General features: G+C 33.8%; 2 protein-coding genes and 3 long non-coding RNA genes across 16 annotated transcripts in view; 2 read left to right on the forward strand and 3 right to left on the reverse strand.

Annotated features, from left to right (window-relative positions):
• Window positions 1–644: 644 nt before the first annotated feature.
• The window catches only part of LOC131006325 (receptor-like protein 9DC3), an 84269-nt gene continuing 57069 nt past the window's right edge, over window positions 645–27844 (forward strand). The window contains exons 1-4 of the mRNA XM_057933535.1: window positions 645–721; window positions 2668–2758; window positions 3012–3175; window positions 3250–3474. Coding sequence (XP_057789518.1) covers window positions 3091–3175; window positions 3250–3474 — 310 coding nt within the window. The 5' untranslated portion in view covers window positions 645–721; window positions 2668–2758; window positions 3012–3090. The remainder of the gene's footprint in view (window positions 722–2667; window positions 2759–3011; window positions 3176–3249; window positions 3475–27844) is intronic.
• On the reverse strand, window positions 3748–6590 carry LOC131006346 (uncharacterized). Its single transcript, XR_009095476.1, has 2 exons — window positions 4537–6590; window positions 3748–4059 (listed from the first exon to the last, which is right to left on the reverse strand). It is a non-coding gene; the product is annotated as an uncharacterized LOC131006346 (long non-coding RNA).
• Window positions 8802–12176, reverse strand: LOC131006344 (uncharacterized). The gene is made up of 3 exons (XR_009095474.1): window positions 11501–12176; window positions 10436–10493; window positions 8802–9958 (listed from the first exon to the last, which is right to left on the reverse strand). It is a non-coding gene; the product is annotated as an uncharacterized LOC131006344 (long non-coding RNA).
• Window positions 21138–22796, forward strand: LOC131006333 (receptor-like protein 9DC3). The gene has a single exon (XM_057933544.1). The coding sequence runs from the start codon at window positions 21633–21635 to the stop codon at window positions 22326–22328; it is 696 nt and encodes a 231-aa protein (XP_057789527.1). The 5' UTR covers window positions 21138–21632; the 3' UTR covers window positions 22329–22796.
• Window positions 23353–25946, reverse strand: LOC131006340 (uncharacterized). 12 transcript variants are annotated; one of them, XR_009095458.1, is made up of 7 exons: window positions 25606–25933; window positions 25395–25484; window positions 25241–25280; window positions 24677–24764; window positions 24114–24177; window positions 23716–23798; window positions 23353–23621 (listed from the first exon to the last, which is right to left on the reverse strand). It is a non-coding gene; the product is annotated as an uncharacterized LOC131006340 (long non-coding RNA). The 12 variants fall into 12 exon arrangements; XR_009095467.1 differs by having other exon boundaries at window positions 24114–24189; XR_009095459.1 differs by having other exon boundaries at window positions 25186–25280.

Genomic DNA, 27844 nt, shown 5'->3' on the forward strand with positions numbered 1-27844 from the left:
ACCCCATTTTATATATGAGTTGTTTTCGTGTGAAACCAACTTTCTCTCGCTATCAAACCCGCTTTATAAATTCACCTACTTTTTTTCTCTCACGTCTCTTCCAACAATAAATCAGTTTTTCACTTTTTTTATGTCTCACCATAATACATACTCCCTCTTTATATCTATATATATATATATCCTAATTAATTTTATTTGCATTATTATTTATATATTTTAATTTTATTTTTAATTTAAAATTCTATTTTTTAATTATCTAATAAAATAAATTAACTTTAAAATTATAAATAATAATTAAAATTGCATCACTAAAATTAAAATTAATTTAATTGAAAATACATAAATTGCATTCATTTTACAATATTGAAGCATAAAATAAATAAAACACGTCCAATATAAAATAAAAACAAAAGAAGTCTGCCGAAAAGAATAAAATGAAGCAAAAAAAGTCAATGAAAAAAAAAATAATCAGCGAAAGGATTAAACAAAAGAAAAGAAAAAACAATTAAATAGTGAAAAGCTATCATTTAGCCGCAAAAAAAATAGGAAAAAGAAAATAAAATGGTAAAAGGTGAAAAAGGGGCCCGCATGCACCTGGTTTCCTCGGTTTTGGTGTTTGAAACTGGTTCCCATTATCTCCATTGATAGTTTCAAGTTTAAGAAACTCATACAACTCGAACCAACCTTCAACACATCTTTTCCGATCAACTTCTTCTCTCAAGTAAGTAAGTTTCTCATCTCTTCATTTGAAAATAAAACCAATATTCACAAGTTATGTTTCTGGAATTTTCATGTTAGTTTTACCAATATGAACTTCTTCTCTCGATTTTGAGAAAATTAGTTTGGATCTACACATATCTCTCCGTTGATTTTTTTTTTTTTTGGAAATATACTTTCAGATGTTTAAAACATACTTTGGATTATTAATTAATTATAGATCTGCACTCCCCTCAAAGAAAAAAAAAATTATAGATCTGCACTTACTAAAAGATTTATCAATTTTTTATTTATTTTTATTCCAGTTCGTTTTATTTTATTTAAATTGTTTTCCTCGGAAAAAGAAGAACAATTGGAAGCCTTCTCATCTCATGACAGCTAAACAACATCTTTTTTCTTAACTTGGTCCAAAAACATTGCTTTCTGATTTTAAACCAATTTTCTGCTTTTGTAAGAAACATGAAAGAACGAACAATATTGATTTTATTTTTTTATGAACCTAATCTTCTACCATTTTAATATTCTGATTATATATATTTGTGCTATTGCAGGTTCGAAACACGCATAATAATCGAAGAAAAAAAAAAGAATAATACATAAACCAATGTAATAATAATAATCATAAGAAGAAGAATCACGCAAAGCCCATCAATCATCATTAAGTCAACACTTGAGCTAAATCAAAATCCCTTAATAAAGTACCAGAAGTTGCCCCATCAATAATAACAATCAAGTAGAATAATTCGCCATAAGTGGCAAAGTTTTTAGAGATTACATAATAAAATGCCACAGGTGACGAAGTTTTTGTTGATATAATCAACCTTTCTTCACAAGTACAACATGCAAGATTACATAATTGTGGTTTCGTCTATGATTTTACATCTAACGACTACAAGGTCATTAGAATCTTTGATGTTGTTAAGTACAACATGCAAGATTATTTTAGTTATTCTGGTGCCACCAGAAAATGTGAGTTGTTTTCGTTCAAACATAATTTTTGGAAAGAGATTCAGTTCAATTACCTAGAAAGTTCGATTCTTTGTTCGCCAAACTCAGTCATAGACTAGAAAGTTCAGTTCTTTGTTAGCAAACGGGTTGGGCGAACTTTCTAGTTAATCGAACTAAATTAAATTTATGATACACATTGATTATTTTTTCATGATCAAATTTGATGACATTTAGAAAATAATTACAATATAAAAAGGTAAAAAGAAAAAAGATTTAAAATTTTAATGGAAGAAGAGAGGAAAAAAATAGACGGAGAAAACTCCTCTTTTATATACTATAGATGAGTTCGTTGATGGTTTTAACATCACTAGTACACTGTATTTAATTTCTACATGAATCTTCAATACGCAATTAAATCACCACTCAATTATAATTAATTATAAATTAATCTTGGACTTTACTTGATAATAATAAAGTTATACACTATTAATCAAATTATAAAATGCTTGACTATAGTCAATTCCATACAACTCAAAATCTTATCACTCACGGATGGATGGATGGATGGGAATAGATTAAAAATATGTGATGCACATTTGGTCTTTTGCTTAACCAATTATTGTTCTGCTATTATCGCGATACCGAACCATTAAATATTGCAAATTCAATTTCACAGTGACTTCCTCTAATGATCAATGTTAACATACATGTGTGTGATTCAATTTCACTTAACATTAAATATTGCAAATTTAATTTATCCATGAAAATTGGAAAAAAAAATATATATATGTGATACACATTTAGTCTTATATATGGTTAAGTCAAAGTCTATGTCTCTTGTGTAAGAGACAATTATATTTCCCTTTCAATCGATTTTTTGAAAATTATCACGTCAAAAAAATACAAATTGAAAGCAATTTTCCATATAGAAAATGTCATTGTGGGCTCCCCAATAATTTGTTTATAATTAAGAAATTTAATTATTAATTTTTCATTCCATAGGTGTGGAGATCCTATTACGAATCACAGTTCCCCCAACTCAAAGAAGAGAGAGATATTGCACCACAAATCAAACATCTCAGCTTCAAAAGAGGTGGAATAATATTGTTTTAGATTTGAATATAAATGGCATTTGTAGACTTCTTGTTTTCTCACACAATTAGCACTCACAATATGGATACATTTTCCCCACTTTCCCTTCTTTTGCTTCTCATATTGTTTTCTTGTGTTAGCCTCTCTGCTGCACACAACATAACTCAAATCAAAAGTGATGAATATATACTTCTTGCCTTAAAATCCCACATCACTTCAGATCCTCACAATATTTTGAAAAATAATTGGACCAGTGGAACCTCGTTTTGCACGTGGATAGGAGTTACTTGTGATTCTCCTAGTAGCAGGGTGACTAAATTAGATCTCTCTTATATGTATCTCGAAGGCAGCTTCCCACAGGAAATTGAAAATCTTTCTTCTCTTGTTAATCTCGATTTGAGTTGGAACTCTTTTCATGGTACTATTCCTCAATCCAATTTGTTTAATTTGTTGTTAGTAGAATATATTTTATTTATATGGTAATTCTATCAGGTCGGCTACCAAAGGACATTTGCATGCACAATAACCTTCAAAGACTCAAACGACTTAACCTATCGAGGAACGAAATGGAAGGAGATATACCGTCAAGTATGTACCAATGTCCACAACTTGAGAGTATTGACTTGTCAGGCAACAACTTTGGTGGACATGTGCCTGCACAAATTTGGAATATCACACTGCTTAAGGTATTAGACCTTGGTTTGAACAATTTGATAGGTATGTTCTTATCTCTATATTGAGAATTTAACTAGTTTGATGCCTTACTATTTCATTTCTATTGATAATCCAAAAATTGGTTGATAATGTCATTCGGTTTAAACGTAGATTTTGGGGTAAATGGCAAAGCTACGGCTCTTGCGTCTAATGATATTCTGCAGTTCCTCAGTAACATGATGAATACATTGTCACAGCCCGGCCTAATCTAGTGTATAGTTAAGCCGGGGAAAGGTGTGACCGGGGAACAGAGAAAGAAAATGAAAAATAAAAAGGTTTCAATAAAAATAATTATTTTACTTGAGCAATACTTTACCATAATGTCTGGTAATCATATACAATCACTTTTAAAACTCACGAGTAGACAACTTACAATAACATAAAGACAAGTTGTCTAAATGATATAATTCTCGAAGCTATTGGTTTAAAATCTCTACAACACATCAATAAAGTAAGGTACATTAAGTGTTGCAGCGGAAACAACTCAAGTGGATTACATGTATGAAGACATGAAATCCCGAGCCTAAATTATATATATGTACACCGAGGGCTTTGCTCTGCTTGCTACCATCTGCATCGCAGCTTAACCTGCATATTTGAAAACATACGCAGGGCTGAGTACCAAAAAGCACTCAGTGATCATGCCGAAATAACTTTAAAGCTTGCTCTTAGAGCTATATATTGAACTTGCCATCTCAAGCATCACACAGGAGTTTTATTTAAATAACCTGTGCATGCAAAACTATAAAACTTCTCTATAATCATCATAACATCATATACGTCTGCAGACAATTAACATGTATGTACCACATCTACGCATCATATAACTCTGAGTGTTGAGAAGTAGGCCTCCTTCTCAAACACGATGACAAGCTAACTCAAAGGTTAACTGTCAACTCTGTGTACACAAATCCTGACTCGCTCAGGACCCGAATTCGTTCTTCTATGTAGATGGTATCATACAAATCTCAAACATTGGCAAGTCAATAATTTGAAAATAAATGCATACACTCAAACTTCATATAATAAAGTATGCATCTTTACTTCTTGAGTTAGTAAGCCCACCTGATACGCTTAATGAAATAGAAGTCTTTGCTTGTCCATTCTACACTGCCACTCGAACCTTCATTATAATGAGGTTCCCAAGGTAAGATTGGATAATAAGTAGAAAGTAAATCTTGAATGAAACTTCTATCACTTGAAAGTTGCATCCTCTAATTTGAGTATTCTACTTATATGGACTTAGCTAAAAGCAAATAGTAACACCACATCTCTTGGGATATCTCAAATTGAAAAAGTATAAGAGTAAACTAATCCATTCCATATAGATTAGCTTGAAATTAATAACTAAATCATCAATTCAAGAATTGACCAATGACTTAAGCACACTTGTACTCAACTATCCCAAGTAAGTAACTTCAAATATGTAATCATATATAAATCTCAACTTTGAAATATCATATAAAATCAACCTCTTTAAAGAAAAATACAAGCTTTACATTTTTAAAAATCACTCAAAGTCTATTTTTATTAGAAAGTTACAAAAATACAATACATCAAGTGTATGAAAAGTTATATCACAAAAGGCAGAATCTGCCACTAAACTTCGCTGCTTCGTGCAGTACATTTCAGAAATTCGTTTGACACATCCAATGGTCTCGGATTTAGCTGAAATTTTGTAGACACGTACTACTCATGATGAAGTTATTACTGTAAAAATTTCAAAAGATTTGGACTACGGGAACATCATCAAAAGCACCTCGAAACATACTGCCCTGTCAAGCCAAAAACTGACAGCAAAGCCCCTTTGTTTCAACTTAACATATAATTCATACGTTTGTTAAATACAAACCATAGGAACTCAATTACATCATCTTGCTACATGTTAGAATGCTTTATCTCAAAACTTCACTCACCTTTACCACATCAACATATAACAAGCAAATTATAACACAATCAATCACCTCAACTTCTCCAATCAATATTAAAAGTAGTTCTTCCCTTATTCTTAAACTAAAATTGGCTCAACACATAGTAACATGCTCAATATCCCCCAATTTCTATCATATAATCACATTCCACGCTCCTAAGAGTTCAATTATATAAGCATCAAGCATTTAGCTATCTTACCTCAAGAATGCCTAAATTCTAGGGTTTTCTGCCTCCATTTTCCCCTCTAAAATCCGCCCCTCCGGCAAGGCCCGCCGTCACCGCCGCTGTCTCCATCACACCGCCACCCCTGCCTCAGGTATGCTCCCTCTCGATCTTTCTCTCTCAACCTCTCTCGCTGCTCTCCCCCTCGATCTCACTCTCTGTCTCTTTCTCTGCTTCTCGAGCATGGATTCAAGGCAGAGACGGGCGAAGCTCAGCCGTTCGTTGGCCTTCCAGTCGCGACAGTAGTAATTTCCTTCTTCTAAGAATTAGGGCTCCACATCGGAAAAGAAGGGGGAACGGAGAGGACTTCCGGTGCGAGAACTTCGACCACGTCGAAGAGGAGGCTGTTGTATTGCCGAATTTCGGGCTCGGGTGACGACGATTTCGGATTTTGAAATTAGGGCTTCTCATTTGGGTTCTTCGCTAAATTGAGAGAAGATGAGAGTAGTGCGAGGGGCACCAGGGAAGAACAGACGAGACGCCGGACTTGGACCCGACGGCGGTCGGAGCAGAGGCGGCGGCTGAATCTCCTTGAAGGTTGAAAGCAAACTAAAACTGAGGTTCAATAAAGAGGGAGGGGACGAAACGACGAACTGGCAGAGGAAAAGAAATAAGGTGAAGGTTGGCTTCCTTCTTAAGATTTGTTGATAGCTATCCCAAATAAAATAAATAAATAAATGTAAAAATATCTACATTCTTGTGAAAGCTTACGGATTGCTATTGCTAATAGCCACAAATATTATTCTAACTAATATGATAATAAAACTCTCACATGTAATCAATTAATACATGTATATACATAATGCCTCAGTTCAACTAAGTTAATAAATATAAACTTATAAGTGCCATCGTCATTGATATATCACTCTAACTCAAATACATCCACAATATATATAAAAATTGGGATTCTCATTTCCAATAGCAAATAAGTCTATAAATAATTAAATAACATCCGTCACTTCAATTAGTCGAGCAATAAGTCGACTAATAATATTTCTTGTTTATCCCATTCTCATCTCCGAAAATAATAAAATAATCCCTTTAACTGGGAATATAAACTTGCTTCCAAGAATATTAAATTAATAAAGGATGCAAGAATACTTAATTATTCAAATTATGCAATCACTGAATTAAAAGCTCAGGGTATTATAATAATATCTCATCTCATCTCGTCTCATCTCAGTGATTCTACTTCTCTTTCTTCTTTTAGATAATAGAAAATAGAAAATAATAATAATATATGATGTAGTGAAAATGCCGGGTGTTACATCCTCTCCCCCTTAAAGAAATTTCGTCCCCGAAATTTGACTACATCAGAAAATAATTCTAGATACCTCTTTTTCACATCGAACTTGTGCACTCTTAGAATGCGGAACATTGAGAAAAACTTCATCCTCTACAAAAAGTTTATGTCGCTCTTAAGGTTCCCTTGAGCAGTTGTCGAATTTGTCGGATAGGCGTAATCATTTCTTCAACTGCATCAAGTCCTATCACTTTTCTTTCACCTACCTCGCATCAATAGAGTGGAGATCAATATTTCTTTCCACAAAGAGCTCTATATGATGTTATACCAATTGTTGCCCGAAAACTATTATTGTAGGTAAATTCAATGAGTAGCAAAGCTTTTTCTCAAATTCATCCTTCAATCTAGTGCATAATGCGGCTTCTGAGTACGCGTGATGCACCTTGAGATGGTCGTCTCCTGCCCTGTTTGCGAGGAATTCGCTCCTTCTAAAAAAAAAATCATTTTTGAAAAGAGAGTTTTGGAACCCGGAATTACTCACGATTGCCAGTGTCCCTACTGCTAAAGTAGATTCTTCTTCGCTCTAGTACAATAGTCTATATCACATCTTCCAAGGCTTAAAGATTTCTCTCAAATTGCTCATCCGTTATTGGATGAAAGGCTATTTTAAAATTTGGCCGAATTCTCAAAGTTGAAAGACCATATAAAATTGGTCCTGTGTATCAAAGATGGACTTGGTTGTGCATTGTTGCAAAGTGAAAGAGTTATTGTTAATGGGTCATGAGAACTTAGACCACAAGAATTGAATTGCTCAACACAACTTGGAACTAGCAACAATGGTATTCTGAAACGAGATGTGGGATTGATACACCTCATAAAAGTTTAAAATACTTATTCGAGCAAAAGATCTAAGTATGAGGCAAGGAATATAGCTCGAATTAGTAAGAGACTATGATTGTGGAATAAATTATCATCCACGCAAAGCCAAGATAGTAGTGGATGCTTTGAGTAGAAAAACTCAAGTTAACTAAGGATTTCTCCTTACCCATGAAGAAAATTGATCAAGGAATTCGAAAGGTTGAATTTAGAAGTGGTTTTACCACCACAAACCATAGAAGCTGTAATTGCAATATCAATAGTAACTCCTGATTTGAGAATCAGAATTGTTACAATACAAAGAAAAAATGAAAAGGTAGAAAAATTACGGGTAAGGATTCTGATAGAAGAGATCAATACTTGCCAAAAAGCTAGGGGTACTGCTATCATGTTTGAGAAAAGTTGTGTACCCAATACTGAACAGTTGAGAGTAAAGCTCATGATACGCTATATAGTGCCCACCAAAGAAGCACTAAATTATATCAAGATCTCAAACAAAAGTTTGGTGGGAAGAAATGGAAATGAGATATAGCTGCATTAGTTGAAAGAATATTTGGTTTGCCAACAAGCAAAGGCACTACATCAAAACTCTATGAGAAGTTACAACTACTATATGTGTCAACCTTATAAGGTGCATATCGAGATGTCACAAAGCTCACGATCATATTCAGCTACGGTCTTCTTTCCTTGCTTTAAATTGCTAAATTTCGTCTCCTTTTTACTGACGATAACTTCTGGAAACAAATTCTTCAAAAATACTTATGTGAACTAGCCCCAAATAAGATTCTCTAATCGCTCGAGGGTATATATCTTCTGCTTCGTCTCCCACTCATAATCAGTCGATCCTTGTAGTTGAAATAACATACAAGAAGGCGCTCTTGATAATTGCTTTTAAGGAAGCGAAACTTGTAAAACTCTACTATAAATAGGGGAACTCTAACGATGAATAACTTCCACAGTTCTTCTTACAAGCTGATGAGGAGGAGTAGGTCTCTAAATTATTCACATGGCGGATGGCAGATTTCCACCGCTTCTTTGAGACATCGTGCCGAGTAAATACACAATTTCCCATAACTAAGCTTTTATTCCATCCGTAAAGTCAAACTACTACATAACCATAAACCAACTAAGGTATAAAAACTCATACACAAAAATTCAATCATCTAAGCAATTAAAGCTCAACGACCTAGCAAATGACCACTTTGGCCGTTTCACATCATGGGAAATTCTGCCTCAATGAGTTCTCATACAAAAGATGGAAATATACGTTGCAAAAGGCTCTTAGTACTAATTGCGATGCCCTAACTGCATAACGTCCGTACAACATCACACTGACATACATTGCTATTGTATCATCATACTGTCTACATCTGCATCCACATATATTCGTTCACATCGTCATCCAAAAGATCCTTCTATTGGTATGTAACAAATGAAGATACTCCATGTATCAAAATAAAAATATTAAAATATGAACAACACTTTTATCCATTCAAGAAGTTTATACTAGTAGAGGATACTCATATATAACTCATGTGGACAAAATAACTCATGTTGTCCATACTCACTCATTTTAAAATATATAAGTTTTCATCATACTAATACTTGCAAAACTGCAACTCATATCTCAAACTTGTTTAAAAATGTAACATGCTACTTTAAAACTCTGAAAATCCGTACCTGGCTTGGCTAGGCTGGATGAGATGGAGCGCAGAGCTTTTACTATATTACTCATACTAGTCCAAAGATTCAAATTTAGACTAGACTCAAGGAAATGTTTAGGCTCAGAGCAAATGACCTGCTCTGATACCACTCTGTCACAGCCCGGCCTAATCTAGTGTATAGTTAAGCCGGGGAAAGGTGTGACCGGGGAACAGAGAAAGAAAATGAAAAATAAAAAGGTTTCAATAAAAATAATTATTTTACTTGAGCAATACTTTACCATAATGTCTGGTAATCATATACAATCACTTTTAAAACTCACGAGTAGACAACTTACAATAACATAAAGACAAGTTGTCTAAATGATATAATTCTCGAAGCTATTGGTTTAAAATCTCTACAACACATCAATAAAGTAAGGTACATTAAGTGTTGCAGCGGAAACAACTCAAGTGGATTACATGTATGAAGACATGAAATCCCGAGCCTAAATTATATATATGTACACCGAGGGCTTTGCTCTGCTTGCTACCATCTGCATCACAGCTTAACCTGCATATTTGAAAACATACGCAGGGCTGAGTACCAAAAAGCACTCAGTGATCATGCCGAAATAACTTTAAAGCTTGCTCTTAGAGCTATATATTGAACTTGCCATCTCAAGCATCACACAGGAGTTTTATTTAAATAACCTGTGCATGCAAAACTATAAAACTTCTCTATAATCATCATAACATCATATACGTCTGCAGACAATTAACATGTATGTACCACATCTACGCATCATATAACTCTGAGTGTTGAGAAGTAGGCCTCCTTCTCAAACACGATGACAAGCTAACTCAAAGGTTAACTGTCAACTCTGTGTACACAAATCCTGACTCGCTCAGGACCCGAATTCGTTCTTCTATGTAGATGGTATCATACAAATCTCAAACATTGGCAAGTCAATAATTTGAAAATAAATGCATACACTCAAACTTCATATAATAAAGTATGCATCTTTACTTCTTGAGTTAGTAAGCCCACCTGATACGCTTAATGAAATAGAAGTCTTTGCTTGTCCATTCTACACTGCCACTCGAACCTTCATTATAATGAGGTTCCCAAGGTAAGATTGGATAATAAGTAGAAAGTAAATCTTGAATGAAACTTCTATCACTTGAAAGTTGCATCCTCTAATTTGAGTATTCTACTTATATGGACTTAGCTAAAAGCAAATAGTAACACCACATCTCTTGGGATATCTCAAATTGAAAAAGTATAAGAGTAAACTAATCCATTCCATATAGATTAGCTTGAAATTAATAACTAAATCATCAATTCAAGAATTGACCAATGACTTAAGCACACTTGTACTCAACTATCCCAAGTAAGTAACTTCAAATATGTAATCATATATAAATCTCAACTTTGAAATATCATATAAAATCAACCTCTTTAAAGAAAAATACAAGCTTTACATTTTTAAAAATCACTCAAAGTCTATTTTTATTAGAAAGTTACAAAAATACAATACATCAAGTGTATGAAAAGTTATATCACAAAAGGCAGAATCTGCCACTAAACTTCGCTGCTTCGTGCAGTACATTTCAGAAATTCGTTTGACACATCCAATGGTCTCGGATTTAGCTGAAATTTTGTAGACACGTACTACTCATGATGAAGTTATTACTGTAAAAATTTCAAAAGATTTGGACTACGGGAACATCATCAAAAGCACCTCGAAACATACTGCCCTGTCAAGCCAAAAACTGACAGCAAAGCCCCTTTGTTTCAACTTAACATATAATTTATACGTTTGTTAAATACAAACCATAGGAACTCAATTACATCATCTTGCTACATGTTAGAATGCTTTATCTCAAAACTTCACTCACCTTTACCACATCAACATATAACAAGCAAATTATAACACAATCAATCACCTCAACTTCTCCAATCAATATTAAAAGTAGTTCTTCCCTTATTCTTAAACTAAAATTGGCTCAACACATAGTAACATGCTCAATATCCCCCAATTTCTATCATATAATCACATTCCACGCTCCTAAGAGTTCAATTATATAAGCATCAAGCATTTAGCTATCTTACCTCAAGAATGCCTAAATTCTAGGGTTTTCTGCCTCCATTTTCCCCTCTAAAATCCGCCCCTCCGGCAAGGCCCGCCGTCACCGCCGCTGTCTCCATCACACCGCCACCCCTGCCTCAGGTATGCTCCCTCTCGATCTTTCTCTCTCAACCTCTCTCGCTGCTCTCCCCCTCGATCTCACTCTCTGTCTCTTTCTCTGCTTCTCGAGCATGGATTCAAGGCAGAGACGGGCGAAGCTCAGCCGTTCGTTGGCCTTCCAGTCGCGACAGTAGTAATTTCCTTCTTCTAAGAATTAGGGCTCCACATCGGAAAAGAAGGGGGAACGGAGAGGACTTCCGGTGCGAGAACTTCGACCACGTCGAAGAGGAGGCTGTTGTATTGCCGAATTTCGGGCTCGGGTGACGACGATTTCGGATTTTGAAATTAGGGCTTCTCATTTGGGTTCTTCGCTAAATTGAGAGAAGATGAGAGTAGTGCGAGGGGCACCAGGGAAGAACAGACGAGACGCCGGACTTGGACCCGACGGCGGTCGGAGCAGAGGCGGCGGCTGAATCTCCTTGAAGGTTGAAAGCAAACTAAAACTGAGGTTCAATAAAGAGGGAGGGGACGAAACGACGAACTGGCAGAGGAAAAGAAATAAGGTGAAGGTTGGCTTCCTTCTTAAGATTTGTTGATAGCTATCCCAAATAAAATAAATAAATAAATGTAAAAATATCTACATTCTTGTGAAAGCTTACGGATTGCTATTGCTAATAGCCACAAATATTATTCTAACTAATATGATAATAAAACTCTCACATGTAATCAATTAATACATGTATATACATAATGCCTCAGTTCAACTAAGTTAATAAATATAAACTTATAAGTGCCATCGTCATTGATATATCACTCTAACTCAAATACATCCACAATATATATAAAAATTGGGATTCTCATTTCCAATAGCAAATAAGTCTATAAATAATTAAATAACATCCGTCACTTCAATTAGTCGAGCAATAAGTCGACTAATAATATTTCTTGTTTATCCCATTCTCATCTCCGAAAATAATAAAATAATCCCTTTAACTGGGAATATAAACTTGCTTCCAAGAATATTAAATTAATAAAGGATGCAAGAATACTTAATTATTCAAATTATGCAATCACTGAATTAAAAGCTCAGGGTATTATAATAATATCTCATCTCATCTCGTCTCATCTCAGTGATTCTACTTCTCTTTCTTCTTTTAGATAATAGAAAATAGAAAATAATAATAATATATGATGTAGTGAAAATGCCGGGTGTTACATACATAGCTAAGCAATTTATTTATTCTTTTCTCATTTTACTTTCAACTTTATTAATACTAATTCTTTATTCAGATGCTCAATCTAACAATAAAATCGAGCATACACCTAAATCTAGATTTGATATATTATAGTCTCCAAATATAAAAAACTAGTGAGTATTTTGACGTGGAATTATTTTAAATTGTAATTTAAATTAAGTTATAGTATTATTTTTCGTAATGCTATTATCTAAGCTGATTTGTGAGATTATATGGTCTGGAGTTTGTAAAATTTGGTCACAATACACTTAACAAAATTCTTAAAATTTGTGCCGAAGCTATTTAGGTATATATATTTTTTTTGCGTACGGAGGGTGTATTTTATACCATAATATTTTATCAGGTCGCCTACCAAAAGACATTTGCTCACATAACAACCTTCAAAGACTCAAACTACTTAGCCTGTGGTCGAACAAATTGGAGGGAGATATACCATTGAGTTTGGGTCAATGTACACAACTTGAGATTATTTACTTGTCATTCAACAACTTTGGTGGAAATGTCCCTAGAGAAATTGGGAACATCACACAGCTTAAGGAATTACACCTTATTTGGAACAATTTGAAAGGTATGCTCTTGTCTTTATACTAATAATTTAACTTAAATAGAAAAAATATTTATTTATTTAACTTATTTTTTAAAATAAAAATAAAATTTAGTTATTTTATTATATTCTCTACATTGTAGTTTTTTATAATTTTTTGTAACTTTTTTAGTTTTATTAAAAAATAAATTAAAAATAAAAGATGCAAAAAAAAAAATAACTACAATATAGATAATACAATAAAACGACTGAATTCTATTAAATTAATTGAAATTTTTTCTATTCAACTAAAATGTGGGTGACCAAAATGTGGCTACATAGATTTATTGAATCAAATAACCATTACAGGTTCAACAAGTTTTGAAAGATCAGGTTAAGTACTCAAAATATCACAAGAGATACATACATACATTCATTATTTGAATTTACATTTCATAATTGATAAGATGTATGGATATTTTTATTTTCATTATTTGAATTTTTTTTAGTCCCACCCTTGTAATGGGATATTAGCTCACGTAATAGTATTTATGAAGGTCTTGAGATATCCTAAAATCTTACTTATGTTATTTTTATTTATCTAAGATAATCGTAAACAATAATTATCAACACACCTTTTGTTTATATCCACAACTTCCCCCATTGACGTTCACATTTTATTTCTTCGAGTTTATTTCTCTTCGCCGACCGTCACCAAATTTTCTTTGGATTAAAATATTTGCCAACAATCACTTTAGTTCGTGTATCGCGATGCACGAGAAGGCGTACTAATTATATAATATTTATCCTCAATTTCATATAATTAGAAAAAGCACATCACTAACTATTTTTCTAATACTTATGATTTTGGAGTTCATACTATTTGTAACATATCATTATACCTGATTCAAATCGAGTTATCATGACTTAACACAATTTCACAGGTGGTATACCGAAAGAGATTGGTAATCTTAATAATCTAGAGAAATTAGCCATGAGTTCCAACAATCTTAGTGGACCATTTCCAAGACAAATTTTGAACATCACAAGTCTCCATCAACTATACCTCGGCAACACCTCTTTAAATGGTATGTCTGCACTACTCTTTTAGCCAAAACTTTAGTGAAAGAGTTTGGTATATCGTCACTAACCATGAGAATTGGAAAAAATATGTGCTACACATTTAGTCTTATGGTTAAGTCAAAGTCTATTGCCCGTCGTGTAAGAGATGATTATATTTCCCTCTCAATCGATTTTTGAAATGTATTGCATCCAAGAAAAATAATTGAAAGCAATTTTCCATATAGAAGATGCCATTAATTTTTTTATAGTTAAGAAATTTAATTATTCATTTGTCATTCCATGAGCCTAAGAGATCCGATTACTTATTGCAAGATATAGCACCGGAAATCGAACATACCAACTTCAAAAGAGGTGAAATAATAATAATTTTTTTAAAAAAGTTGCGTAATATATTTTCCCGATAAAAGAAAAAGGAAAACAGACTAATATTTTGAAAAATAATTGGAGCAGTGGAATCTCTTTTTCACATGAGACTTGAAGGCAACATCCCACTTGAAAATGGAAATCTTTCTTCGCTCGTCTATACTAGGAATTTAACTAGTTTCATACCTTACTATTTCATTTCTATTGATAATTCAGAAATAGGTTGATAATGTCATTTGGTTTAAACGTAGATTTTTGGGAAAATGGCAAAACTACGGCTCTTGCCTCTAATGATATTTTCCGGTTCCTCGGTAATGTGATGTATATATAGCTAAGCAATTTAATTATTCTTTTCTCATTTTACTTTCAACTTTATTAATACAGATTCTTTATTCAGATGTTCAATGTAACAATAAAACCGGTCATACACCGAAATCTAGATTTGATGTATTATAGTCTCCAAATATAAAAAAACTAGTGAATATTTCTACGGGGAATTATTTTAAATTGTAATTTAAATTAAATTATAGTAGTATTATACACATAACAAAAACTTACCAAAATTCTTAAAATTCGTGCTGAAGCTATTAAGGCATATATATTTTGCGTACGGAAGATGTATTTTATCGATAATACTTTATCAGGCTGCTTACCAAAAGACATTTGCTCGCATAACAACCTTCAAAGACTCAAACGACTTAGCCTGCACTCGAACAAATTGGAGGGAGATATACCATTGAGTTTGGGTCAATGTACACAACTTGAGAGTATTGACTTGTCATCCAACAACTTTGGTGGAAATGTCCCTCGAGAAATTGAGAACATCACACAGCTTAAGGAATTATACCTTAGTTGGAACAATTTGAAAGGTATGCTCTTGTCTTTATACTAATAATTTAACTGATAATCTCGAAATCAATTGATGATATATAACGTCATTCAATTTCATAAGATTTAGTTATTTTATTGTATTCTCTACATTGTAGTTATTTTTTTGTAATTTTTTTGCAACTTTTATTTTTAATTTATTTTTTAATAAAAATAAAAAGTTACAAAAAAATTATAAAAAAATAACTACAATGTAGATAATACAATAAAATAACAAAATCTTATTTTTATTTTAAAAAATAAGTTAAATAAATTAATTTTTTTTTCTATTTAAGTGACTTGTGGGTGGCCACAATTTGGCTATTTAGCATTACTCTTAATTTACAGTTATATCCATCATATGAAAAAAGATGATTGGAATTTACCATTTTGTCATAATTATTACTCATTTTTCTCGTTCTGGGGTTTGAGAAGAAACGGATTTTGATGTCAAATCTAATAAACATTATAGGTTCAACAAGCTTTGAAAGATCACGTTAAGTACTCAAAATATCACAAGAGATACTTATATTCAATTAATTTCATATAGTTGGACAACGTTAATTTACATTTCATAATTGATAAGATATATGAATATTTTTATTTTCATTATTTGAATTTTTTCAGTCCCACCCTTGTAATGGGATATTAGCTCACATAATACTCCCTCCGTCCCACGAATCTTGACACGTTTTTCTTTTTGGGCCGTCCTACGAATCTTGACACGTTTCCATTTTAGGTAATAATTATTACCTTATCTCTCCCCTACTTTATCACTTTTATTACTCTCTCTCTCCTAGTTTATCACTTTTATTACCTTCTATCTCCTACTTTATCACTTTTATATTTTATTAACTACACATTTAAAACACTAATCTACAACTCCTTAATTCCCGTGCCGAATCCAAACGTGTCAAGATTCGTGGGACGGAGGGAGTAGTATTTATCAAGGTCTTGAGACATTAATACTGCTTTGACTCGGTTTACAATTTAGGGCCTGTTTGATAGTTGGATGAGATAATGGATAATAAATAAAACCTAGATAAATAATATAGATTGAGTGAGATTGTTAATATGTTATAGGTGTTTGATAGTTTAAGATATAATCGTTGAGATGACTAATATTTTTGTTTGATAGACAATATATAAGTTAAGATTAAATGAACAAATTGTCTCAAAAAAAAGATTAAATTAGTAAATTACCTTTTTGCCCTTTATTTAAGAAAAAAAAAATATAAAAAAAACTATCAAAATCTGATAGTACACGTACCCCCCACCCCATTTTCTTCTTCTTCAATCTTCTCATTCTCGCCACCCCCACCCCAAATTTGTTGTGCAGATCATCCCCCCCAACCCTCAGCCCAAATTTTCAGTGCAGATCCTCCCCCCACCCCCCAACCCCTTTTCTTCTTCTTCTAAGCCTTGCCAACCCCCATCTGCCCAATTTATTCAACCCCTTTTCTTCTTCTTCTAAGCCTTGCCCAACCCCCAAAGCGAGGCGAGGCGGCGGCGACTCAAAGGGAGGCGAGGCGGGGCCCTATCTTCGTCGACTCTTCGTCGTTCGCCGTCCAAAGGGACGAGACTCAAAGGGAGGCGAGGCGGCGGCAACTCTTCGTCGTTCGCCGTCCAGCCGCAAGAATGAGAGCGGGCAAGGAGGGGGCCCTATCATCGGTCGGCAGCGGCTGATGATGGCGGCCCTCCGACTGACTGAGGCTGTCGTGGCTGAGGGAAGGGAAGGGAGACGGCGGCGTGGTTGACGGAAGGCGAGAGGAGGACCGTGAGAGAGACGAGGGAGGCCAAAATTGGAAGACCCAAAATTAGTGTCATCTACTGTAGATATGGGATTGTGGGTGAGGGGGGGAGGCAGGGTTCCATAATGTAAGTGTAACAGTAGAATTACAGCGGGCCTCGATTTTCTTGCGGGCCGAGGCTATAACTTATGTTGCCTATCAAACATGCAATTAGGGGAGATAAATAAGCTAATACCCCCTTATAACCCCTAACAAACACGCCCTTATAGTTTAGAGTTTAACATTGATATGATTGTCAGTACACATGATAATACGAGACAAAATTAATGTTATGGGAAAGTATAAAAAGAAATCTAACATTGTGAGAGATGATGTAGTCAATGCAGATGAGCAATAACAATATCATTGGACTTTTTGGGGACAACTTTTATCCATGTATGGCGTTTTTATTTTGCATAATTGATAAAATATATGATTGAGTATTTTTTTATCTTTAAAAGTAGGATTGCTCCAATCCCACTCTTTTAATGGGATAAGAAAAAAGCAAAACTAGCTTAAAGGGTAAAAATAATCAAGAACTATGGGATTTTCCAAAGTTCCAATCCATCAAAGTAAACAAAGGATTAGCCTTACTATCAAGGTCAATCCTCCGAAATAAACTCCCCCTAAATATCTTCAATTCTCTCAAAGAAGAGTTTGGAAGAAGCAATTCCACAATATGCTTTGAAAACTTTAGCAAATCTGTGGCCATCTTTCATTTAAATAGAAATTAGTTTAGTGGCCTAAGCAATTCCATCAACATTTAGCAAGGGATGTAGACTTCACTTACCAAAAGTTATGAATCTATACTTTTTGCCTTAAAATCCCATACCACAAGATATATTGCTCATGCATTACTGTGGCGGGCTCTTATTTATTATTATTATTATTATTATTATTATTATTATTATTATTATTATTATTATTATTATTTCTCTCTCTTTTTCTATACTTGACTCGGTTTACATCGATCTAATTAAATGGAATTGTTTACAAATTAGCCCATATGACAATATATATTCACTTTCATATAATTAGAAAAAGCACACCAGTAACTAATTTTCTAATACTAATTATGATTTTAATTTGGTTAGATTAACTATATATGACTCTGCATTGAATAGGTTAGATATAAATTCTTGTACATTAATCTTTTAGCAATAAACCGTATGATTTGATAAAAAAAAAATGACTTTTTAATTTTATTTTAACAACTGAAAACCAATTTGTAAATATCAGAGGGCCCACTTAATTGAAACCATTGCCAAGCCTAAATTAAACCGAGTCAAAATTATTTGGATTGAACAATTACCATTTAATATTCACCTAATAATGTATTCAAATTAACAAAAACGAACCATAAAATATAGTGTTCTAATACTTATTATTTTTGTGGTCATGTTATAATAATCAAATCAATTTATTTTACGACTTGGCAATTTTGGAGGTGATATTCCAAAAGCGAGATTGATTATGTATATCTTTGGGAATAAGAAATTCCACAATGCTATGAAAACTTCAGCAAATCTTTGGCCATCTTTGGTTCAATTATAAATCTGTTTAGTGGCAAAAAAAATTAGACGGAACTGAAAAGTTACCTATCCAATTGCATATGTCGCACACACAAAAAGCAAACGTGCAGCACAAAGTATCAACGAAAGTAACAACACTGAACACAAGAGTTGTTCACCCAGTTCGGTGATAAAACACCTACGTCTGGGGGGCCACGCCCAGGGTAAATTATCCACTAGTGAAGATAAGATATTTACAGGACTTATGCGACAGACTCTCTAGCCTTCTAGCCTCAATATCTTCCCAAACCCTCACAACGATGAATAATTGAGAAAAGAACAATGATCTAATCTCTAAGCGTGAATGAACCTCACTCACCACCAACACCCACGAAAATAACATCCACCAACAAGCTGGAGAAAGAAACAAACGAATAAGAAGACACTACCCCAACAGATTGCTCAATAAACCCACGAAAAAGCAATCGAACAAGATCACACACACTCACGAAATTGTATGATCTGAAACCCACGAAATTACTCTCCAATATGTAGAAGAATATCAATGAAATCAGCCACCAAAAACGTCCTCCTTCTCTTCCTTAAATAGGCAAACCCTAGAAAGAGTTATATCTTGAGTAGAACTCTAATAAAGATGATATACTCAATCTATAATCATAATCCCTCAATATTCCGAGCATATAGCTGATATAATGTGAGATATAACCATAAGAGACGTGATATACTCAAACACTAATGAGTTGGAAAATCGCAAAGCTGAAAACCCGTAATGAACAGTACTCCCGTAATGAACAGTACCAGCCGAAGTATCAACTCTGTCAGATACTTTGAGAGCAACACTAGCAAATTTGTCTACATAATGACAACAACCAAACTTGAGTATCAAATACTCAACAGGAACATACATAAATTTGTTGGTTTTAGATGCATTTGTTGAAAAGATATTTCAAATGATCTGTCAAGTAATTCTTGTGAAGGTTTGCTACTAACTTTCAGGTACAATACCATCCACCATTGAGAATCTAACAAAATATCTTGTGTGCATTGCTAATTGATTTATACTTTAAAGACATTTAGCAAATAATAAAGTTTCAGTGTATGTTTTCAAGTACAAAACAAAATGTGTTTCTTACTATGCTCCATCTTTAATGTGATTGAAATGAAGGGTTCTTCAATTTTTAGGTCCCATACCATCCACCATTGGGAATTTATCACATCTGCGGTATTTATATCTCTCTTCCAACAAATTAAATGGTGAGCTTCCATTCTCAATCTGCAAGTTGATATAACTTCTTTACAAACTTGATCGGATCTTTGGCCATTTTTATTTAAACTAGTCTTTTTAATATTTTACATTTGTTAAGATAAGATATGCGATTTGTCTAATTCCTTTGCCAATGCATGCACAATATGAAATACAACACGAATGATATTAATAATAAAAGGAAAAAAAATAGAAAACACTTTTTTTCGAATTGTATGACTTAGCTAATTTGTGTCAAAAGATCTAAGTGCTTTACATCTCTATCTTTAAAGTGATTTATATGAAGGGTTATCCAATTTTCAGGTCTAATACCATTCACCATTGGGAATCTATCAAATTTGTGGGACCTAGACCTCTCTTCCAACAAATTAAATGGTGAGCTTCCATTCTCCATGTGCAACATGACATCCCTTCAAATTCTTATTTTCTCAAATAACAGTTTGGAAATCTTTGGACATATTTCATCTAAATGCAAATCACTTCAGTGGCTCCATTCCATCAATATTTATGAGAGGGTGTATTTTTTAGTCTAACAATTTGAGTGTTAATAAATTGCAAGGAAATTTGCCTATACGTGTGTTCATATAAGATATGTGATTTTTCTAATTCCTTTGTCACTCCATGTGCAATATGAAATAGAATTAAAGGATGACTTATCTAATTTTGAATCTTTGATTTCTCAACTTGCTAGGTTGTTCTCATTTAATTTACTCATGCTTAATTAACTAAATAGTTTAACAATAGTTGGATTTGTAGTTTCCAGCCATATTGTAACTCTATTAATATTAAGGATCAATGTTAGCAAAATGCTATATTAAATTAAGATGCTATTGAATATATGAGACATGCATGGGTGATATAAGAATAGAAGAGGTAATTTAATTTCTATCAAAATACTTCACGTGCATAAAATGTATTTCTTCATTGCCATGTTTTTTTTATGTATCCAGATTGTCTCTAAAGCAATATATATCTACGTTGACTTCTCAAACTTCCAGGTCCAATACCATCCACCATTGGAAATCTAACAAATCTGGTTACTTTATCGCTCTCTTCCAACAAATTAAATGGTGAGCTTCCATCCTCCATCTGCAACTTGACATCCCTTCAGCTTCTTCTACTCTCAAATAACAGTTTGGAAGGGACAGTTCCACAATGCTTTCGAAACTTGAGAAAATCATTGTCCATATTTCATTTAAATGCAAATAACTTTAGTGGCCCCATTCCATCAATATTTATCAAAGGGTGTAGTCTTCAGTCCATCAATTTGAGTGGTAATAAATTGCAAGGAAGATTACCCAAATCCTTAATCAATTGCAAAAGTCTGAAGGGTCTTGACGTTGGAAATAATAGAATACAAGATGAATTTCCGTTTTGGATGGAAGCTCTTCCTGAGCTTCGAGTGCTCGTCTTGAAGTCTAATAAGTTTGAAGGTAACATGTCGCTGCCTTCCCTAAGCAACCTTCCATTTCCTAAGCTGCAAGTTTTAGATATATCAGAGAACGAATTTGTGGGCTCTCTACCTCAAAAATATTTCAAGAGTTTCAAAGCAATGATGGATGTGAAGGAAAATCAAACACCAAGTGATGATTACGCATTTCAAGCTCGTTTTTTCGAGATGAGAACTACCTTGAAAGGTTTGGATCAGTTATTGAAGAGATTGTTGAAAACCTTTACAACCATTGACTTATCCTCCAACAATTTCTCTGGTAGTATTCCAGATTCCATAGGTAATCTGAATTCTTTGAGATACTTGAATTTGTCGCACAATAATCTCATGGGACACATACCTGCGTCTCTTGGAAATATAAGTGTGCTTGAATCACTGGACTTGTCTTCGAACAAATTGGATGGAGGAATTCCAAGTGAATTGACAAGCTTGACATTTCTTGAGAAATTAAACCTTTCGATGAATGATCTCGTGGGACAAATACCACAATCTAATCAGTTTTCCACATTTGAGAATGATTCATACGTGGGAAACTTGAGATTGTGTGGAGTTCCGTTGACGAGAAAATGCAACGAGGAGAATGCATGGGCAGCAGATGCAGCCAGAAGAAGAAGAAGAAGATGATGAGTATGGATTTATAGATGGATTTGGTTGGAGAAGTGTGGTGATGGGATATGGCAGTGGATTCATAGTTGGAATTGGAATTGGAATTGGTTACATTATCATTAGAAAAGCAAGGCCAAGATGGTTAGTGGAATTCTTTTTTGGTGTTGGATATAATAAGAAGAAGAAGAAGAGACGCAACACAGCAACACCAACACAGAGGAGAAGTTGATACAACATGAAAAATTTAAAAGCTTGTTCGAGTTATTTTGAATCTTTGTATCACACTTTTTCTTCAGTTTGTTGTAATTGTTTCTTTTCTTTCTTTCTTTTTCTTTTTTTGTATTTATTGCTACTTATGTGGTCGTGCTTCAATTGTTTCTTCTCTTTCTTTCTTTTTCTTTTTTTGTATTTATTGCTACTTATGTGGTCGTGCTTGATTATTGACACATGATATATAATTATATAGGAGTATTTTTTATTATTAAATTTGAAGTTAATTAATATAGGAGTATGTTTTAATTATACACAATGTCATTTACAAAGTTATAGTGACACTACAAAAAAAATTAATTCTAGCGACGGAAATTCCGTCTCAAAATCCCGAACATTCCGTCTCAAAATGCTGGTTACGACAGAACTGCGACTGAACGACGGGGACGCTGAAAACGGGGTCGCTAAATTCTCTAGCGACAGATTTTGTTTTCCGTCTCAAATCTAACGACAGAATAGCCACGGAAATTCCGTCTCTAACCAACTGGTGGTCATCTGTATTGACCAAATTTTGAGACGGAAACAGAGACGGAAATTCCGTCTCTAGTTGAGACGGAAAGGATTCCGTCGTTAGATTTTCCGGCGATCACTTTCCGGCGCCGCCGCCGCGCTTTTGAGACGGAATTTCCGTCTCAAAATTTTTTTCCGTTTTTTTTTTATTTTTTTTATTATTATTTTGAGACGGAATTTCCGTCGCTAAAATTGCCAATTTTTTTTTTTTTTCCAATTTTGTTATTTACCTGTATTCTAATACTTTCATCATGCAACATAATGCAACATAATAGATAAACTTTAAATAGTAACCAGCAATCAACGATAATCAACAAAGTATCTAACAATCCAAATTCTAGTTAAGTTAGCACCTAGCAAAATAAATTCAAGTTCCTAAAACAAACATAATCAAGGGGGTGGTAGATTCCTCATTTCAGCTGGTATCTTCATGAACTCGGCTTGCAGTGCCTGTACGTCTACCTCCTGAGACTCAGAGCCATCATTTGACCGAGATTGAGATAGCTCTACAGCCTTGGCAGTCACTTGGGCCTGTTTTTGTAGTTAATAAAAACTTTAAAAGTTAATCGTTAAGTATAGATACATAAAGATGAATTTGTGATAATTTAATTTAAGGATTTCATACGTATGCATCTCGAGCTCTGAGATAGGTGAATTCTCCGGCCTTCGCATGCAAGACATTGAAGACACTCCAGTCCACTTCTTCAACTGGTTAAACTTAAATTGTTCAAACAATTTTAATCTACTAAGTTCTCAAATTTCCCAAATCCCCAAATTCATCACCATTCACCAACAACATAAAAAATAGTTCAATAAAATTCAAACTGAGTCTAACACAAAATCGTCTCTCCCCCACCGGCGATACAAGCATGCTAATATTAAAATTAAATCATGCTCAACACAAATAATCATGATTATACAATTAACATGCTAATGCATTATGGGACACAACCCAAGCAAATAATTACTAAATCAAGACAAGCATTAAAATACAACAAATTAATTCAAAAAATAGACACTAACCTTAATGTCGGTTCGGTAGCAAAAATAAAGTCTGATCACCTCTATATTAAGCAGCACTTGACAACTACAATAGACACTAACACATTGATTAGCAAAAAAAAAAAAAAAAGCAAAACAAACGATTATAACTATAGATTGAAAACCACTAAAATTGCATATGCAACGATTTCATGGTAAGCATATGCACCTGTATCAGATCGAATGGTCACACCCAAAATTAAAATTTGATCTCAGCATACTACAAGCAATAAATAAATTGATATAATTATGAAAGAATCATCATACTCCATGAGCTGTATTATTTTAACAAATTATGTACACCCACAAATTATTTCTATATATTTTCAAAGGCTTATAATTTGTGTGTCCAACTTTCAGACCCACCTAAATTAATATTACCCTGCTAACACCAGCAAATAATAATAACACTATAAAGGCAACCAACTCGAAATAGAAGCAAATAAAACCAATTAATCAATGCATTTTTACTTTGACAGAGTAAGGCAACATACTTAGATTAAGAAGCATTTACAATTGAAAATCAAAAGTAAAAGATTACTCACATGGGGTGAGAGCAAGATATAGGTAAAATGCAGCATTCTTCTTATCACGCTTTATAAGGCATTGGTGAAGCGAGTCTTTTGGCCCTGCCTGCAGTATATAAAATGGACATAAAATTTAGGGATTTACCGGTACACAGTAGAGGATGTATGGATGATCTGATATAAAGGTTCAAGTATGTTTAATCACATAGTCCATTCCTCACCCAAACTCATAAATAAATAATCACAGATTGCTCGAAACACAGAAACAATGTATTCTGATATATCATTCCACCAACTCATATCCAAGGTCTTTCCGGTTATCAATGACAGAATAATATTTTAGAGATATCAATATACTTCAGATACTGAAATTGCCCAAATTTTATTCAACGGAAACAATGAACTCCTAAAACATGCTGAAATCGTGCATCATTATAACTCAATAATGATTTGATAAATCAATCAATCCTGCATTCAACATTGAGATTAAAACCTAAAATCAATCCGAATAATCCACATATTTGCACCAGAGATAATCAAGACTGATGCTGCAAACTTCAGGGAGCTGGTGCAGAGGCTCACCGGCAAGCCTGATCCCAACCTCGACGACGGCAATGAGAGACTATAGTGTTGAGAAAGAAAGAGGCAAGAATTGAGGCAAACTTCGATCGAAAACAAATAAACTTCGAAAAGAAATATAAGTTTCAAGCCATCAAAATTGAGGCAACAAACTTACCTGAAGAGGAAGGCTGCAACGGGGTCAGGGAAGGACCGGCGACGGCTGAGGATGAGGCCGGAGGGCCGAGGCGGTGGTGGCGATTGGAGGCTGGGACAGAAATTGAACGGAATAAGCCATATTTGAACTTTAAGCAACAGAAATTGTAAATAGGCTGCAGCGAAACAGAATAGGCTGCGGCAAAACAGAAATTGAACGGAATAAGCCATACCTCTAACTTCTGCCGAAACAGAATAGGCTGCGGCGGCGGCGGCGGAGGGGCGCTTTCGGTTCTTCTTCTCGTAGATCCCCTGGCCTTGAATTGTAGATTGCAGACGTTGCGGAGGTAGAGGTTGACGGCGCGAGCTGCGAAGGTGTTCCTCAGCGGCAATAGCCGGTGGAGGCGGAGGACGGTGAACGGTGAAGGCAATGGACGGCGGTGGAGTGGCTGGAGGCGGTTGGGTTCACCATTAATTTAGAGATTTAGGATTTTAGGGAAAAAGAAGTGGAGAAAAGGGAGAAAGAAATCTGGCGCTGAAATTAAATTTTGAGACGGAATAAATCTGTCGTTAGATTTCAATTTAATTATTATAAATTTTAAATTAATCTTTGAGACGGAAATAATCTGTCGTTAATTTTATTATTATTATTATTAATTCTAAAATAAATTTTGAGACAGAAGTTATCTGTCGTTAACTTTTAAATTTATTATTATTAATTCGAAATTAAAATTTAAGACGGAAAATATCCGTCTTTAGAATTTTGAGACGGAAATTCCGTCTTAAATTCCGTCTCAAAAGCATATCCGACCGAACCCATATTTCTGTCGTAAAATCCGTCGTACGTGACGACCCGTGTTGGGGATCCGTCTCTAATTCCGTCGCAAAAATAAGGTTTTTTTGTAGTGTGATTACTGGGCCGAGCTTGGTTGGTGGGTTTACTTTTCGAGTTGGGTCGACCCTCAATCCCTGCTATCTTTTTGTCATTTTTATCTGTCCACAATAGTGTGGTTTTTTCATGGACATAAAATTTTATACTTTTATCCCATTCACACATAATAATTACAACAAATTCATCTTACACATTATTTATTACTCCCTCCATCTCGTAAAGCTTGGACAATTTCTTTTCGGCACATGTTTTAATGAATTAGTATTTTATATGTTGAGTGTGGTAAGTGAAAAAGTGAAAAGGTGAATAAAGGGAAAAACTTTAGCCATATAAGAAAAGTGGTCAAGCTTCGCGTGACAATCCGAAAAGAAATACTGTTCAAGTTTCACGGGACGGAGAGAATATTATACACATATTTCTCTACTTTATACACATATTTCAAAATTTTCTTTAAACCAATGTTCTTCCATTTACACCATACTTATGGTGAGCGGATGAAGTAATATTTAAAAAAAAAATTATACACATATTTTAAATGTTAAATTCATGAAGATCTTACTCAATTTTTACAGATTGAAAATTTTGTTCATTAATAAATTTGCCTAGTTTCTTCCCCTTCTTCATCTAAATTAGGTCCACTTATCATTTTCTGAAACAAATTAATTTGTTAATTTGCTGTAATTCATTAATGTAATTGTTCATTAAGATATCTTCCGTAGCTTTCAAAGCGATTAGAATTGGGTAGAAATTTCAGTAGTAAATGCTGAATTTTTACTGAAATACATAATTGATTGGGTTGTATTATGTTGATTTCATAAAAGAGAAATACCCAAAAAGAGATTAATTAGTGATCAATTTTGGGAGTTAATAATTTCAATATGTCTAATCATATTTTTTGCTTTCTTCAAACTTTCTGGTCATGAAAAGAGCTTTTCTTCAAACATCTTCACACGTCTACTTTTGCACTCCACCTCCACTTTAGTAAAGACCCAGTCAAGTTATAATATGTTAGATGGGTATGTTAATTCAACCCCAAACTCATGGATTGACCCGATTAATTCGCTGATCAAGAGTGTTATGGTCGAAAATTTTCAACCCGATTGACCTGTAACCGAATAGCCCGGCACCCGATAGGATCGGTCCGAAATTAACCCAAAATCCTACATGCTTGACCCGAAAAATGTGTTCTCTTGATTATATGAAAATTTCTCATTACTTTTTGACAATAAAATTTCTTGTTATTTGATTTTCAACTTCATTACTTTGCTTATGAAAATTAGTATAATAAGATATTTTTTTTCAAAAGTTTGTGAAATGTATTTTGATTCAATATTAGAAATTCAACATTAGAAAGTTTTACTCATCATATGTATTTTTAATTCAATACTTAACATAAAATATTTAGTTGTAAAAATAAAAAAATGATATGTATTTAATAACAACATTGTTAACTTAGTACGTTTTATGAGCCGAAATGTTTTTCGTCCACCTCACGAGGCGTAAGTTTCAATTACCTAGAAAGTTCGGTTCTTTGTTCGCTCAATTCAGTCATATACTACTAGTTCGGTTCTTTGTTTGCC

The sequence above is a fragment of the Salvia miltiorrhiza genome, chromosome 1 (assembly GCF_028751815.1).
Source record: "Salvia miltiorrhiza cultivar Shanhuang (shh) chromosome 1, IMPLAD_Smil_shh, whole genome shotgun sequence".
In the NCBI taxonomy this organism is placed as follows: domain Eukaryota; kingdom Viridiplantae; phylum Streptophyta; class Magnoliopsida; order Lamiales; family Lamiaceae; genus Salvia; species Salvia miltiorrhiza.